This window comes from Cyanistes caeruleus, chromosome 1 (assembly GCF_971803275.1).
Source record: "Cyanistes caeruleus chromosome 1, bCyaCae1.hap1.1, whole genome shotgun sequence".
In the NCBI taxonomy this organism is placed as follows: Eukaryota; Metazoa; Chordata; class Aves; order Passeriformes; family Paridae; genus Cyanistes; species Cyanistes caeruleus.
This window is the reverse complement of record NC_141701.1, coordinates 107,995,219-108,010,957: the sequence shown is the minus strand read 5'-3', so window position 1 is coordinate 108,010,957 and position 15,739 is coordinate 107,995,219. Positions and strand designations below refer to the sequence as shown.

The 15,739-nt window shown below is 32.8% G+C and overlaps 1 protein-coding gene across 35 annotated transcripts in view; it reads left to right on the top strand.

Moving 5' to 3' along the window:
- ULK4 (unc-51 like kinase 4) overlaps positions 1 to 15,739 on the top strand; it is a 222,693-nt gene that overhangs the window by 27,513 nt on the left and 179,441 nt on the right. For all 35 annotated transcript variants that reach the window (XR_015275669.1, XR_015275655.1, XR_015275680.1 and 32 more), the window contains 2 exons: positions 6,334 to 6,441; positions 10,788 to 10,871. Coding sequence is in view for 28 of the 35 variants with exons in the window: in XM_086848502.1 (XP_086704628.1) it covers positions 6,334 to 6,441; positions 10,788 to 10,871 (192 nt within the window). In the remaining 7 variants the exon portion in view is untranslated. The remainder of the gene's footprint in view (positions 1 to 6,333; positions 6,442 to 10,787; positions 10,872 to 15,739) is intronic.

Here is a 15,739-nt window from a genome sequence, read left to right as displayed (position 1 = left end):
CATACATTGCTGATTGCAGGATTAAGTACATTTTTGTAATTTTCTTAAGTTAATTGCCTGACTGAAGAAAAGACTGCCATTTAAAAAGCCATGTAATTGGCACTGTTTTCATAGTCCATTAAATTTACTCTTTCGTTTACAGGTGAAATAGTACATTTTTCCATTAAAATTATGCTAGTGTTACTGCCAGTATATCTGTTTGTAATAGTTTCTGTTTAGTTTTTATGATAGTAAAAACTGATTGTTGTTCTTAGTTTTTTTTTCTACAATTGTGTTACTTTTGGGATGATGATCATCTGTGCCACTAGGACCCTTTCCTTCAGCAGATAAATACCTGTGTCTCTGGAATTGATATGTATATATGTCATATTTATTATATACACCGGAGATAAATTTGTGGTGTGAAAGGCTGGATGGACTAGATGGAAAAGTGTTTCTGTGGTTAAAATAACTTAGCAGGAACATTTTATTTTTCCTGTGGAGAAAGTGAAATATTTTCTTTCCTTACATTGCTACAGTATCAGCAGAACCATCAAATATATACAGAAAAATAAATGTGCAATTGGCATTCTGTCCATGAGCAAAGAGACCACATGGAAAAAAATTTTGTGCCTAAGCTTCTTGACATGGAACAAATTCATTTTTCCATTAGCTTTGGAAGACACGTATCTGTGTAAGGCCTTAAATATTTCCTGACATTATTCTGATATTGTTTATTTGATATTTGCAAAGTCACAGCATATAATATTGCAATTCTTTGTGGTATGCTGTAAGTTGTTGGTTTTCAGTAAAGTTTGACATAGCTGAGAATTTGTTTTTAATGTATTTTTAGTTCTTTAAATTTCTTTTACACCAAACAGCTTTGGGTATATGCAAGTTGTTGTACAATTTGCACACTGAACTGTTTGGTTCTTACAACTAAGTGCATAGCTTAAAGAATTAACCTAAAAGAGAGCCTTTCTTCCACTTCCGTTTGTGTTGCACTTGTGAATGAATCATATCATAGGCTAGGAACAGGAGAAAACAATCCAGACTTTTCCCCTTAAGCACACACTTGCTTGACTGACACGATTAGGCTACGGCATGTTTTTGTGATAGAAATTTCATGCTGGTGGTAGCTGAAAAGTCTAATTTCCTGCTGTCTTCTGATTACTGCACTAAAAGACACTGAAACCAGACTCAGTGTTAGGCAAGACCACTTGTGTATTAGTTGTAGTCTTAGCTTTTCTTTTAAATACCAGACCTTTCATCTATCATCTGGGGGAAGGAAAAAAAAAAAGTTATTTTAGTCTGAAACACATTTTAAAAATAATTCTTTAGGGAAGCACTGTTGTTTTGTCTAGTTTGCATCTTCATGAAGCAGAATGAAGGAATTTGCAGTACTCAAAGGGGACTAATTTCAAAGAAAATTAGTGGAAAATCCCCTATTTTTTTTTTTTTTTAATATGAGATATTCTATGTAGAAATAATCAATCTAAAATATTCTACCTGTATATCTTATTGCTGGGCATTGGTCTTTGAATGTCATTAGCATGGCTTCTAAAAAGTGGATAAAAGGGCCACTGCTTGGAGAAAGATGATGACTTAGAGTAACTTCAAATCAATTTATGAACAGAGTGAAAACATGGAAGAGAAGAAAAAAAAAGGAAAATACCACTTGGATGTTCCTGCCAACCGTTATTCTGTAGAGACTCATTGCCAGTTTCACTTTGCATTTTTAGATGTAAACTGGCTTCAGTTGGTCGCCACTGACTTGAGTTTTGAAGGCAGAAATCTTTATTTTTTGGGCTCCTGAGCAATTTTTTCTTTGCTTGCCTTTGGCAAAAATGGAAACAGGATCTTTGCTGTTAGAGACAAATATTTTTACCTGGTCCTTCCTGTGATTAAAAAGCTTCAAACTTGAGGGCTGGGGTAGAAATCAGACATAGTAATGAACATCTGCTACTGAGCTCATGTGATAATATGACTGGCATGACAGACTGGGAGAAGTAATAACATTTTTTTTCCTTAAAAAATAAAACCCAGCACCCAAACAAACTGACAACCTCCAAAGCTTAACAAAACTTTTACATCCATTTTTGATTTGTTAGTAAACATACCAGATTTATAAGTTAATTGATTCTATTTGTTTCTAATTTTATCCTTTTGGGACCTTGAATTGATTCAAAAGCAAGTTGAATCTCCTTTTGAGTTCATGACATCTGGTTTGACTACTCATCTACTAAGACTTCTTCCTTTCAGTTACGGAAAAGTTGATAAGAATTTTCATAATGAGTCAATTTTGTGTTGTATGCCACCGGGAAAACTGACACTTCCATCTTACATTTTTCCTTAGCGGAGTTGCAATATGTTTTTAATTTTTAATATTTTTTTTTTTTTTTTTTTTTTCCTTCCCCCTACATAGTCTGCTAGTCAGACTTCTCTTCAGTCCTTATTTCATGACCCAGTTTGAGTTGAGATGTTTTGAAAAAGCTGGTAGGTTTTTTTCCATATACCCTTTTGAATTTATTTGAATATTACTCTAGATTCTTTTCTGGTTAGTGGCACTAAAACCATGGTTTTAGCCATGTCTTTCTCAGCCTGATGAGAGAGTTTTCTCAGAGGAAAGTCAGATTGCTTTGCTATTACTTGCCCACGTTACATGATGTATGTGTACTCACAGGAAAATGAACTAAAATATTATTTCCATTATGCTAGAGGTATAGACAGCTTTTATCACTGTAAGGGTTTTCAGAACTACAGAGATAATTTAATTTCCACTAATACTTGCAGACATTCATACTAATACATCAAAGATGTAGTAATATTGTAAACCTGTACATTGCCACTACAACTTAAGGTATAAAATACCTTCATTTTTGAATATACTGTAATTTTCACTTTTGGACTTGAAACTGCAGGGAAACTTCTGGATACATTTTGAAATAGATTGAGAATCTGCCATAGGTAATAGATCAAATCCACACTCTGTTGTTGTAAATTAAGGCAATGACTGTCAAGATATGAAATTTTCTTCTTTCTTTTCTTTTTATAACTGTACTATATCTACTCAGTTTGACAGCTAGGGTAAAAGGTGTAGATAATTTATTAAATTTAAGATGTTTTTACTAGACAGTGTAGGACTTGCAGTTGATTACTACTACTTTCTTCTATGAAAGGGAAAATGTAGGCAGGTTGAAAAGAAAAAGAAGGTAAGAAGGAGAGTTCATTTGTCAGTCTGTAGTTAAAATAAAATAAATTTGATTTTTCTGTTGTGCATTTTCCCACACACACTGTGTTACTTTCTTTACCTAAAATTTATACCACCCTTTAACATTGAGTCAAAGTGTCTTAGCAGGTTTTTTTTCAGGTCTTATATTTTTCTTTATGAAAGGATGAAAGACTATTTTAAATCTTGTGCAAATCACTTTTGTTAACATTAGAAGTGTCCTGTCAAGAGGAGGAAACAGTTTGTCTGCCTCCTTTTAGGTAATTTGAAATGTGTTTGTGAAATTATGAACAATTTATATTACATAACATAAAATTTATTTTATAAAAATATTTGTGTTTCTGTATAAATGTCCTAATAATACAGACAATGTATCACAGCTTCCTGTTCCATGGCTTCCATTGCAGAGGACGCAAGAACTTAAATAGATTATTGGTACAGACACTGCCAGTTCAGCATGTGACATACTCTGTGAACCCCATTTCCTGCATTTGTATAATATTTGATTATTTAATTGTTTTCAGTGAAGGGATGGAAATCACAGGGCAGTTCTCTACTCTGTGTGCTCTCTAGAGAAAATGAGACCATTATCTGAGTGTGGTAAATAAAGTCTTATATACAAGAGATTATGAGTGTCATCTGTAATGTGTGGTAATTATTTCGTGTGCAGTGCCTTCTGCCATAGTACTTAATTCTTGTTATGGATCTTCTTACAGTTACTAAAATTAACCCTTAATGGAGAAATTTATTATAATATATGAAGATAAGAAATACAAGATTTCATTCAACTTGTTTCTCTTTAATGAAGATGTCATGATTTTAGCACAAGTCAGTCACTAATGGCTCAGATTTCTTCAGACACGTCTTCTCTCTTGTTTAATGAAAGTTTTTTTTCAAATGAAAACTTGAATTTATTGCGGTGTTGATTAGATTTTTGGCAAGTTTTTTTTAGTGCACAAGAAAGGAAATTAGTTCTTAATTTAATTTTTGTTAACTCAATTTTACCTTTTTTTTCATTCATATTTGAGGAGAGAGTAGGAATTGGATTATGATTACTTTCTTCTCTTATCACGTTGTAATAAAAATAATAACTAGAATATCTTCATAATAAAAATAATAACTTGTCCTAGAATCTTGAAGGAGAGTGAGAAACAATACTTTCTGCTCACCAATATGAAATATTGTTCTTGGATTTAAATTTCATTCATATTAAATCTTAAATTCTTAATTTTAATGACAAACTCCAAACCACAGAAGACAGATAATCTACCTAGTATATTTAATGTTAATGAATGTTTTGTTAAACTTTGATTTAAGGCAGCCAGACAGAACTCAGTACAAGTGAATATAGTGAATATGCAATTTACTGCACACAAAGGTTAATTCGTGGTTTTATTTAGCAGAATATAGGATTTAGAGAATTGTAGGACTGCACATACAAATGTATTTAGATAATGTGTCATCAGAATTTTCCAATATATTAACCATGCTTTGAGAAAACAAGTATTGTAGGTGCAAACTAGTATTAGTATTGATACAGGGTTTTCTGCTGGTTGAGATTCATCATTAAAACTGATAATTTTGAGCAGCCTGCCTTGCTTCGTTATAGCAGATATACAAATTGATGTGTATTTTTTTCAAGTCCTGCCAGCAAACAAACAAGTGTAAGTTAGGTGTCATGGTGATTTGATGTCCCTAGCCAGTCTGCTGGAGCTCTTGTCAACAGCCTGTGATATTACACAGTTCATCAGTTTTGTGTAGTTAAATACTATATCATGGTGGTTTCACCCTCAGTCTAAAGAGGCAAAGTTAAGGGATGATAACCGGATATGTGTAATCTCTGTTAATGCCACAGTGACAAGGTACTTTTAATGGTATTGATTCCACAGTCAATGTAGTTCTCAAAATATATTTCATCACAAAAGCAAGAATAATTCTGTATAGTTGTAGAAAAGAAATATAATAAAGGAGAAAATGCTGTCATTATGTGTTCATCATTCAGTGCAGAATTGCACTTGAATCAACTTGACTACTACTTTCTCAAGCTGCCATATTAGAATCTTTAAAACCTCTGATACATTTGTTTCTTAAATATGAAAGTAAAGCTGTCTCTGGAATAGCATGTTAATTAAAGTTCCTAAATATAATTTGTAGAAATGCTCTGAAAGCAGTTAAAGAAAACAGTTAATGAGCATTGCACTACTTTAAAAAGATGGGGAGAAGGTCAAAGTTTGTTTAGTAGATCTTTTTGCTTTGATTTGAAGACTGCATTTCCAGTTCTGATATGATTCTGCTGTACAAAGATTGGAGTTATGAAGCTGCTATAAGGTCAGAAGGTGAAGTAAAACAAGGGAAGTTGAATATAACAACTCCTTAGTGCTCCAAGTAAGAAAAAGTGCTTTACTGCCAAATACTTTTGCATGGGAAAGTGATTTCTTCCTGGGTCACCTGCACAAAATGAATCAAATTTTCTAGTTTCCTTCTAACTCCTCTTTATAAATAACACATCTATACATATATATATATATATATTTAAATATATACACATATACATACACACACACACACAGGTGCATGTATGCATAAATGCTTTGCAAATAGAAGTTCATGAAATACAAAGAAATAAAATTATATGTCCAAGTCTTACATTGTTTGTCGCCTGTAAACTTGGAGATCAGGAGACTAATCATAAATAGTTCTTATCCTTTGATAAAACATCTACACAAAAGCCATCATTAGAGGTTTCTTATTGTTTGTGCTTTTTGTAACCTGATGGTGAAAACTTTCAGATGTTCTGACAGAAACACAGGAGCAGCAAGTAGGCTTTTCTTTTCTTGGCAAATCTATTTCTGTTGTTCTGAGGGAAATGAAAGAAGAAATAGCTGATAATTTGTCACCTTGGCTAATTCCTTATTTTATTTTTCTCCATATTGCATATGTAATATTTTGTAATAATTATTTTTTCTTTCTTTCAATGCTTACTAAATCCCTTGCAAATGGCTCTTCAGTGTAAGTGAAGAGTGCATCAGTAAGACGGCATTTGAGATAAAGCTTTTTATTTTTAGCAGTACGTTTTCCTTGACAAAACACACGTGTTTATCTATTGATTGATTTTTTAAATTTAGGCAATTACACTTTTAACTGAACTAATCAGAGAGAACTTCAGAAACAGCAAATTGAAGCAATGTTTCTTACCAGCACTTGGGGAGCTGCTTTACCTCATTGCCAGCAAGGTAAGACTGCAAGTGATCCTTAGAAATTTGGCAAATGTGAAAAAATTTCCTGTGGAAAAGTAGACCAAAAAATCAAGTTACTTAGTCATTGGTATAGTCAACAGTTTCTGGTCCTTTTGTCTTCTCTAATACTTTTTCTACTTTTAAGAAACGTGCTGGTCCAATCATTTACTTCATCTGAGAGTAATTAAACAGTATTCTTCAAGTGTAGAATTTTAACTTCATAAAAGGATTTAATCAACCACTGCTGGCCTCCAAGTGGCGGATCTAAGGTTCAAACATCTAAGCTAGAGATGTTGATTAAACAGGATGTATGAGGACAGCCTATAATATCCATAAATTAATATATTAGTGTATCTATATGTATCTAGTCCAAATTAAACCATTTTGTAGCATGGTTTCCTTATCCACAGCACTGTGGATGAGGAAATTAAATGATCCTGGCTAATTTCAAATGGACTTGTGTTTATTCCTGATTAAAACTGCTCTAAATGTTTAATATAGAAATAGTAGATTCACATTAAAAGTAATCAGATTATTTGTAGAAAAGAAATACTGTCAATATTAAAATTGAAGTTGACAGCTCTTTTAAGCCATCCCACTTCTTTTCCCTTATTCTAAGAAAAAAATACTCTTACTTAACAGAAACAAAGGTGTCTTTAAACAGAAGAAGTCTAACCTTGGCTTCTCTGAAGCCCCTGTATTACCTGCATCATCTAATAGCTCTGAATGCTAACATGTTAGATGAACAGAACAGTTGGTAATGGAGCAAAAGTGGCAAATGAATCATTACTTTTGATTCATTAATTTGAATCATCATGGCTTTAGTTATGGCTTTGTGCTGCATTTCCAGGTTGTATTTTCTCTAGCTCCTTTGCATGTTCCACAAAATGTAGTGGTTACCTTGGTTTTTGTAGAATTACAAGCATTGTCCTATTTTTGTTGGGCAATTGCCAAAGTATTTGTCAAATACATGCTCAGAGAACTTAGAAGGAGAAATTATGTCCTGAAAAATGCATCCACAGTCACAGTTTATATGTTTTAATACTTGCTCAGTTTCCTCAGGAGAAAAGATTTGTACCTGCTGTCATCAAATAAACTTAAAACTCCAACTTAAAAATTATATTTGGCAGGAATATTTTCTATGGCTTTGTTTTATTTTGCAGTTAAACTCCGATAGCTGAAACAATTCTGTTAACACTGGTTGTATAACACCAAAATGATGCGTACAGATTTTTTCCTTCTGAAAATGTGAACTAACAAGTTTTTCAGTCTGTGTGGGAATTTCATAATGTTTGGAGCATTACAACTTGCATATAAGTAGCAACATCGTCATGTTTCAAGGTTGTTTACATACACATGCACATGCACACACACACACACACACACAAATATTAATGGTTGCATTATGCTACAGCTAAGAAATTGTTAGAGTGTAGGAATAAATATTTGGACACATATGAGCTCAAGATACCATGTCTTGGTAAAATTTCCAAAATATCAAAAAATTCAAAAATATCAATGTGATTTATTTGCTTGGAAATACTAACTGTTCAATTTTTTAAAGAAAAGCTCTCTTCATTTTTCTGTTCTATATGTATTTAACTCAGAATACTGTAGTGTTCTAGGCATTTCGTTGCTCATTAAAATGCTGAACAGTAGTGATGAATGACCTTGACAAGATCATATACCAAGTCAGGGGTAATATAATAAATGAAACCAGAAAAATTATTGCTAACTTATATCTTTAAATAGCAAAGCCTTATGACTTTATTAATAAAGAAAAATAAATTATAATGTAATTCATTAAGGACTATACACTTGTTTTTCTTGTTTCCTTCTATTTTGTGCTTTCTTTGTCCTATTTGTTTGTTTTATTAAAACTACTAAATATTTTTATTTAAACTGTAACTTTTTAGGGCAAGGCTGATTTTATTTATTCATTTATTCCCTCTGGGGTTTTGTGAAGTGTGTCTAGGTCCAGCCACAATTTTAATACTAAATAATTGTAAAGATTATTTCTATTTCATATGAACACTTGGTAAATCATAAATTATTAAATACTTAAAGTCAAGTTCAGCTGTTTTAGGTGCAGGATGATTAATGCAGTAAAATACAAGATTACTTTGCACTTGTATGGATTAGAAAATACTGAGAAATGTCCAGATAATCGTAATGGTCCTGTGCAATCCTAAACTCTGATATTGTGTGTGTACTTGCTTATGAGATCTTGTAAGTAAGATCTTACACTCCATCTCTGCATTTTTATTCCAAACAGAAGCCAAGAGCAATTCACAAGTAGCATGAGCAGACTCCTGGGAGCATGTTCTCATACTCTTGAGTGGATTGCCTTGGGGGAAAACTTTCAAGTTCTATGTAATATTTTTATTCATTTTGTGTTGTTTGTGTTACTAGGGTGCAGAACCTAAAGTTTAATCAAAATCAACATGGGCTGTGAGCAAAAAGTAGGAAGATTCCCAAGTGTTTTGTGATATATTTTGGTTTATTAAGTGTCAAATACTGTACGTTATGTTTAGGTAATTAAGAATGGTACTAAGTTTCATACCCCTTTTGCCTTTTTTAATTTCTAAATAGAGATTAAACATTGCAAGAAGTCTTTAATTGGTTTGAAGAATGGAAGAACCAGTAATGGTTTAGGATTGCATAATTTCTTAAGGCTTTTTATTTTACATCACATTTAATATGTATGTTTACAAAAATACTTGAAAGAATTTCTGGTTAAATTAGGTGAATACAATAAGAAATGGACCCACGCCAATTCTACCACAGGTTGTCATTTTAACTGTGTTTTGACTCCTAGCCTTGTCCTGCCTCTTCCCGGTAGAAAAGATTCCACTTTTGCCTGTTTGAAAGTAACCTACCTTTACTTTCTTGAAACTTGGACTGTGTTTTCTTAAACTTACACATAATGCCTTGGAAGGCAAATGGTGATTACTTGTCATCATGTTCTTACTCAGATAAGATAAAGGAGTTGGAATGAAGTGGATCTGGTGTGTCTTGTTCGATGTCAAGCCACTCTTGTTATTACTGTTTATATTGTCCCATACGTCGTAATAAAAAGTTAGCAGAAATAAAGCTTACAAATGGGATATTTAACAGACGCATTTTCTCTGTGGATATATGTGTAAAATAAAGTTTTGTTTTCAATAAAGAAGGAAAATTAATTTTACTAGCCAATTCAGTAATTGTCTTCCATGCTAATGTGCCATGCTTTAATTAAATGCCTGAAACGATCATATCATATATGTTGAATTACTGTAAGCCACACAGAAATCAGCAAAATTAGAGAGTATCACTTGTTTCTGCATCATTAACCCCACTTTACCTATCCTGTCCCTTTTATTAAAAACAGTTTATTAGAATGCTAAAAATAATTTCAGAATATAATTACTAGAGTTCAAGAATTCTGTAGTTTCTGAAGAAATTACTGTTTGTCATCCTTTGTCTACTTACTAAAACAAGTTTCTCATGACTTTATGGCCTGTCATCTTCACGCCATCTAATGTCTATTATTTCTCACTTTCTTTCCTGAATGAGGCTATATTTTTTTCCACTTACTAATAGCTCTGTGTTACTAGCCTGGATATGGAAGTTGTTGCAGTTAAATCTCAGTGATATCCAAGTGTCCCATTTTAAACTTAAATTTTTACCATAGGCTATTGCAGGGATAGAGGGAAGTTAAGTTCACTTCTAATGGAAGAATTAAACACTTATTCAACTAGTAGTAAATTAGCCTCTCTAACAGGGTGATTTCAAATAGATATATATTAAGATCTTGAAGCAGTTTTCATATGTACTGAAAGCTATACCAGACAGTAAATTTTCTTAATCACTTGGTATCTCGTTGTATGACTTGGAGCATTTTTTTCAAAAGAAATTCACTTTTTTTCTTTTTACCTACCAAAAAAATTTAATTTTGTTTGTTTGGTATAATTAAATCACATTTAAAGAGAAGAATTTCTACTATTAGTAGTCAGTTATCTCTCTCTGAAGTACTCAAAATAGTTGAGAGGAATGAAGGAAGAAACACTTTTTTGTGTCTGTGTGAATTAGAATGAATTGATGAAATGCGGAAATATTAGGACAAACTCTGTTACAGATTTTGGAGACTACTTAAATAAGCTAATAAAATATCAATCTCTGTGCTGCACATGAAAGAACATTAAATAGTAATAATGTCCTGAAATTTAATATATTTAATTGCATATGTTAATTTGAAATGTGTATAATATGAACCTTATTAAGAACATGCTACCCATTTTTTATGTGACTGAGATTGTTGTGATTTTTTGATTTAATCATTTGTGCCGTTGGCTTCATTTCAGGAGGAAAAAGGGGAGCACCCCAGGGAATGCTGGGCTGTTCCCTCAGCTGCTTACACTGTGCTAATGAGGTGTCTTCGGGAAGGGGTAAGGCTCTTTCATGGTCCTCAGTAGAATTTCTCCACAGTAATAACCCTTTAGGCATTGTGTGAGGATTGTAGCCTGAAGCATTGCAGTACCTTGTCAACCAAGCATTGCTCTTGAATTTAAATAATCATAAAACCATGACCTAAGCAGGAGATTAATACAGTGTTGTTCTCTGTACATTCAATGTTTATTGCTGCTTGTGTTGGAGAAAATGGGATAGTAAATATAAATTACTGTTAATAAATGTGAAATTTATTAATGATGTAGGCATCTTTTGAGAAATGTTCTGACAGTTTGTGCTGTCCTCTTGAAATTTGATTTTCATACATCATTGTAAATCTTTGAGCAAGATTTAAGTTTCTTTCTTGAAGTGGATAATACACAGTTTTTTAAATCTGCATTGTTATCCTACTGGCTTGTCAGCATTTTTTTGAGGCAAAAAAGTAGTATTTAGGTTTATTCTCATACATGTTCTATACTGTGTTCTTCATTGGTTTTGGTGATGGCTTAGCTGTGCTAGAAGGGAAGAAAAATATGCATATAGTTCCATTTGTAAAATGAAAAAGAATTGAATGGAAGGTTTACATTCACTGTTTGTATGAGACCACTTTATTTTTGCCCAAGGCAAAGCTCAAGGCAGAAAACATGTCAGAGGTTGCTAGAAGGTGGAAAGCAAGAGGAAATACCTTTTCTCTTTCCTTTTTGAGATCTTTATTGCCTACAGATTGTTATTAATAAAGGAAGAGCCTAGATGCATTTTAATCTCTTCAAACCTTCATGTGACCAAGAACACAGAACTGAGTTTGTATTGTATATGATTTCCAACTCATAATTAGAGTAAGATGTCACTCTAAGGCACAGTAGTGAGATGCTATTTAATTATAAATTTAGTTATGGAAGACTTGCTATTTCTGAACATACAGTGTGCAGAAACTAAATCAAGACATCCGTAAGACATTAATTTATTCCTACAAAATAAAATCACTTCTTAGTCCTGATGCATGTCATATTTTTCTTAATAATTTATCTTGATATATTTTTTTCTTGAAAAAATGACACAAAATAGAAGTACATTTGCCATGCAATAGTTCAAATTAAATTTAATTAAGCATAAATTTAAAATTATGTCTGGGCTAGCCAAGTACATATGTGTACTTCTACACTTTCTGTTTGTGAGGATGCTCATTTGCAATGTAATGTATATTTTTTAAAAAGATGTTTGAAGCTGTAAACTACACAAGACTTCAGGATAGAATGGACCTTTGGAAGTCATCTAATACAGCCTCCTGTTCACACTAGGTCTAAATAGATCAGGTTGTAAAGGGACATGCCTATTTAAGTCTTGAATGTCTCTAGTAACTATGGTCCCGCAATCTCCCCGAGCAATGCCTGCACCACCTTCATAGAAAAAATATTTACTTGATTATGATTGGAGTTTTCACTTCTGGCCATTGCCTCTTGTCTGTGGCTGTGCAGCTCTGAAAATATTTGTAGCCAGCTTTTCTTTATTACAAGTAGGTAAGATTTTCATTCTTATATTAATAATTAAAAAAATATATACATAATTACAGAATGAATTAATTGTAATTGTTCTAAGCTCAGTTGTGAGTTAAGTAAATTTTACACTGGGATGTTTTCTGAAATGATTATGGGCATATTGTCTCAGTATTTATGAAAATGGCAAACTAACTTTTTCTAATAAGGTCTGAGCTACCACAGTGCATTGTATATGCATTGTAAATACTCACTTCTAGTTTTTATTGCCAGTTAAGAAGCTTTATTTCATGTATTTAATAAAAATTCAAGTAAATAAAACCAGTTCATGTCATTCGGTACTATGGTCTATATAGTTTTGAGTTTTGTAAGCTAAGTTCACTGTCCTTGAGTTTAATTATGAACTACTCTGAGGTGTTCTTGGACTTCTGAAGTTTTATAAGATTTGTCATTATCAAAGCAGAATTGCCCTTTGAAACAGAACAGTAGAACAGGAAGAAGTTTGAAATATGTGTGTGTCCCTTTTATTTGCCTATAAAGGAACAAAATGTCCAGAAAATGCAGGTAGTGTCATTTCCACATACCTTCTGTGCCTGAAAATCTAACAGTGACAAAAAAGTGTATGGGTCAGTGAAAGGAGTTTTAGGGTGATAAAAGTAGAAGACTGGGAGAGTCTTTTATCTGTAGGGGAACACAAGTTCAGATTTCTTGCATTTCAGTGTTGTTATCTTGAAATAGAAGCTGATTTCAACTCAGGCAAAGAACAGTTGAGTTCAGTTATGTGTCAAAATTAGGGAATTGCTGCACTCATAAATAAGGAAATGATAGGCTTGATTTGACATCTTTAGGCTTTAGTCTTTGGTCTAGGTATAATGTTGTGGTCTGTCAAAATGCATGTAGTAAACATTCTGATATTTATTTGCTAATCTTTTCCAACAACTGTTTCCAACTGTTTCCAACAGTGAAACAAAATGCCTGTATTTGTTTAAGTTCAATTTCTAAATGTTTGTGTGCAATCTCTAAGATAGGAAGGTCCTGATTTCTGTTGCTAAAGTGTATAGCTGTCAGAGTTGTTATGTTATCCAGTCATGGAAAATACTTTCTGTTTCAGAAAGCATATTCTTATTTATTATTGAGCACCTAATGCTAATGTGACAACCATTTTCCTTTTATGCATTTTGCTTCATTAATTCAAAACTGCTTTGCTAAAGTTTCCCTTATGTACTTGACCCTGAATGGGTAATCTTGTATCTGATTTGAATCTTATAATTGACTCTGCATATCTTTTTTTCTCTTTATTATATTTTGATAATCTTAACTTTAGTTTCTGTTTTACATACACTTCTATTCAGTCAATCCTTTCACCTTTTTGCTTCTCTGATTTGTCCCATATATTTGCCACCCCCTTCCTTCAGATCCTCTCTAGTTTTAGAACTGATAATCTTTCCTATATCCAAACCATGTTTTGATGTGTTTTATAATTTTTCTTCTCTGATTTGGTCTGGATTATGTTGCTCGAATGAGGTCTCTCAATGAAACTAGACAGTGAAGTCAGAAACCGTGCAAGCCTCCTTTTTAGTCTTCCTGAGAATGGAACCATTGAAAAATCATTCAGAAACTTGGTATCTGTCCATTTCTGCTCATAAATGGCACGTAAATATAAAATACACAATTACATGCAATTTTAGTAGTAACTTCATAGAATCTCAAAAATATGTACAGGCAATACACTTGCATGGTTAAATTTATATATACGTATTAACTGTATCTGGCTTTTAAAAGGTGCATAATTTTATATATAAAAATAACCCTTTCATTTTATAAAGTGTCACATGGAGAATATATTTGAATCAGAAATATTGAATAAGTTTATGAAGGATAATTTTCTGTCTCTTGAATGTGCAAGTTACTGTGTAAGCAAGACTTTTAATAAATGAGATCTTGCCAGAAAGCTATATAGTGCACATTTCCCTCTTCCATATGGACTTCTTCCTTTATGAGGGAGTAAAATATAAGTCTGAGGGCTTTGGTTTTGAACAAATGAGAAATTTTAATAATAAAATAAATATTTTTTTAAAAAATTGCCAATGTAGAATATAAGGCTGTGTGTTTTATAATGTATATATTTTTAACCAGAACTGTTCCTTGATAGTGAATTTGAACAAGAGAGGAGAATTTTGAGGAAAGGAGAATAAAATCACTACTGTTTTCTCAGAAAGTGTAGTACAGCCTATAGTATGACAGGGTCAGTTTGAATCATATATATTCTCATTTTTATTTCTTTTTTAGATGTCAGTTTTTTTACTGGCAGAACTACCCATAGGATAAGAGTAATTCTCTGCATCATATACATTATCACTTTAATTTCTTCTTTAGATATCAATTCTCCAATTTACTGCCAGAATTTTTAAAAAATCATTAAGGTATTTAAAAGTTTTGTTTCTACATATTTACTGTTCACTCTGAAGGCTTTATGTTGCAAGTTGTTGCTAAACTAAGATTTAATTCTTGGAATCATGAATGCTTTGGAGGATGCAGCTTTACTTCATCATTTATATTGTAGGTATTTTCTTCATTATATATTTACTTCATCATTATATTTGTAGGTATTTTATTCTGTCTTCTTAGATTAAAGGAAGAACTGTATTTAGAAGTTGATTTAGAAGAATTTTGTGGGATGCAGTGTTACTTTCTAAATCCTTCAGCTTTTAATGTTTCTTTATGAGTGTTATGCTGTTACTCAAGTATGTACTATATGTAGTACAATATACCACAAACAGACCCCAGCACTTGAGGTGAGGCTGCCCCAGCTCAGAGCAGAGCAGGACAATCCCCTCCCTTTCGTGGCTGGTGATGCTGTCCCTGATGCCCCCCAGGCACTTGGCCCTCCTGGCTGCCAGGGCACTGCTGCCTCATGTTCAGCTTGCCATGGGCGGGGACTCCCTGAACCCTTTCCCCAGCACTGCTCTTCAGCCTCTCATTCCCCAGTCTGTCCATACATGCAGGGTTGTCCCATCCCAGGTGCAGAATCTGGTACTTGCCATTCTTAAACTTCATATGGTTGGTGATTGTCCAAGACCTCTTAATTTGTCAAGGTCTCTCTGCTGGTCCTCTCTGCCTTCAATGCAACTTAGTTTCATCAATAAACATACTTTAAAAGGATCGTAAAATATTTTATACTAAGTTTTATCAAAATGAAGTTATGCTATTTTTTGATAGTATGTCAGTTAGCATAGTGACTGTAACTTCAGTGATTCCAAAATTTTTGCTGCACTTTAAAATTTATAACAGGCAGTAAAAATACCCTGTAGATTCAGTTATTTCAAAAAAATGGAAGTAGATTTTTTATGATGTTGATTTGCAACACCCCCCCC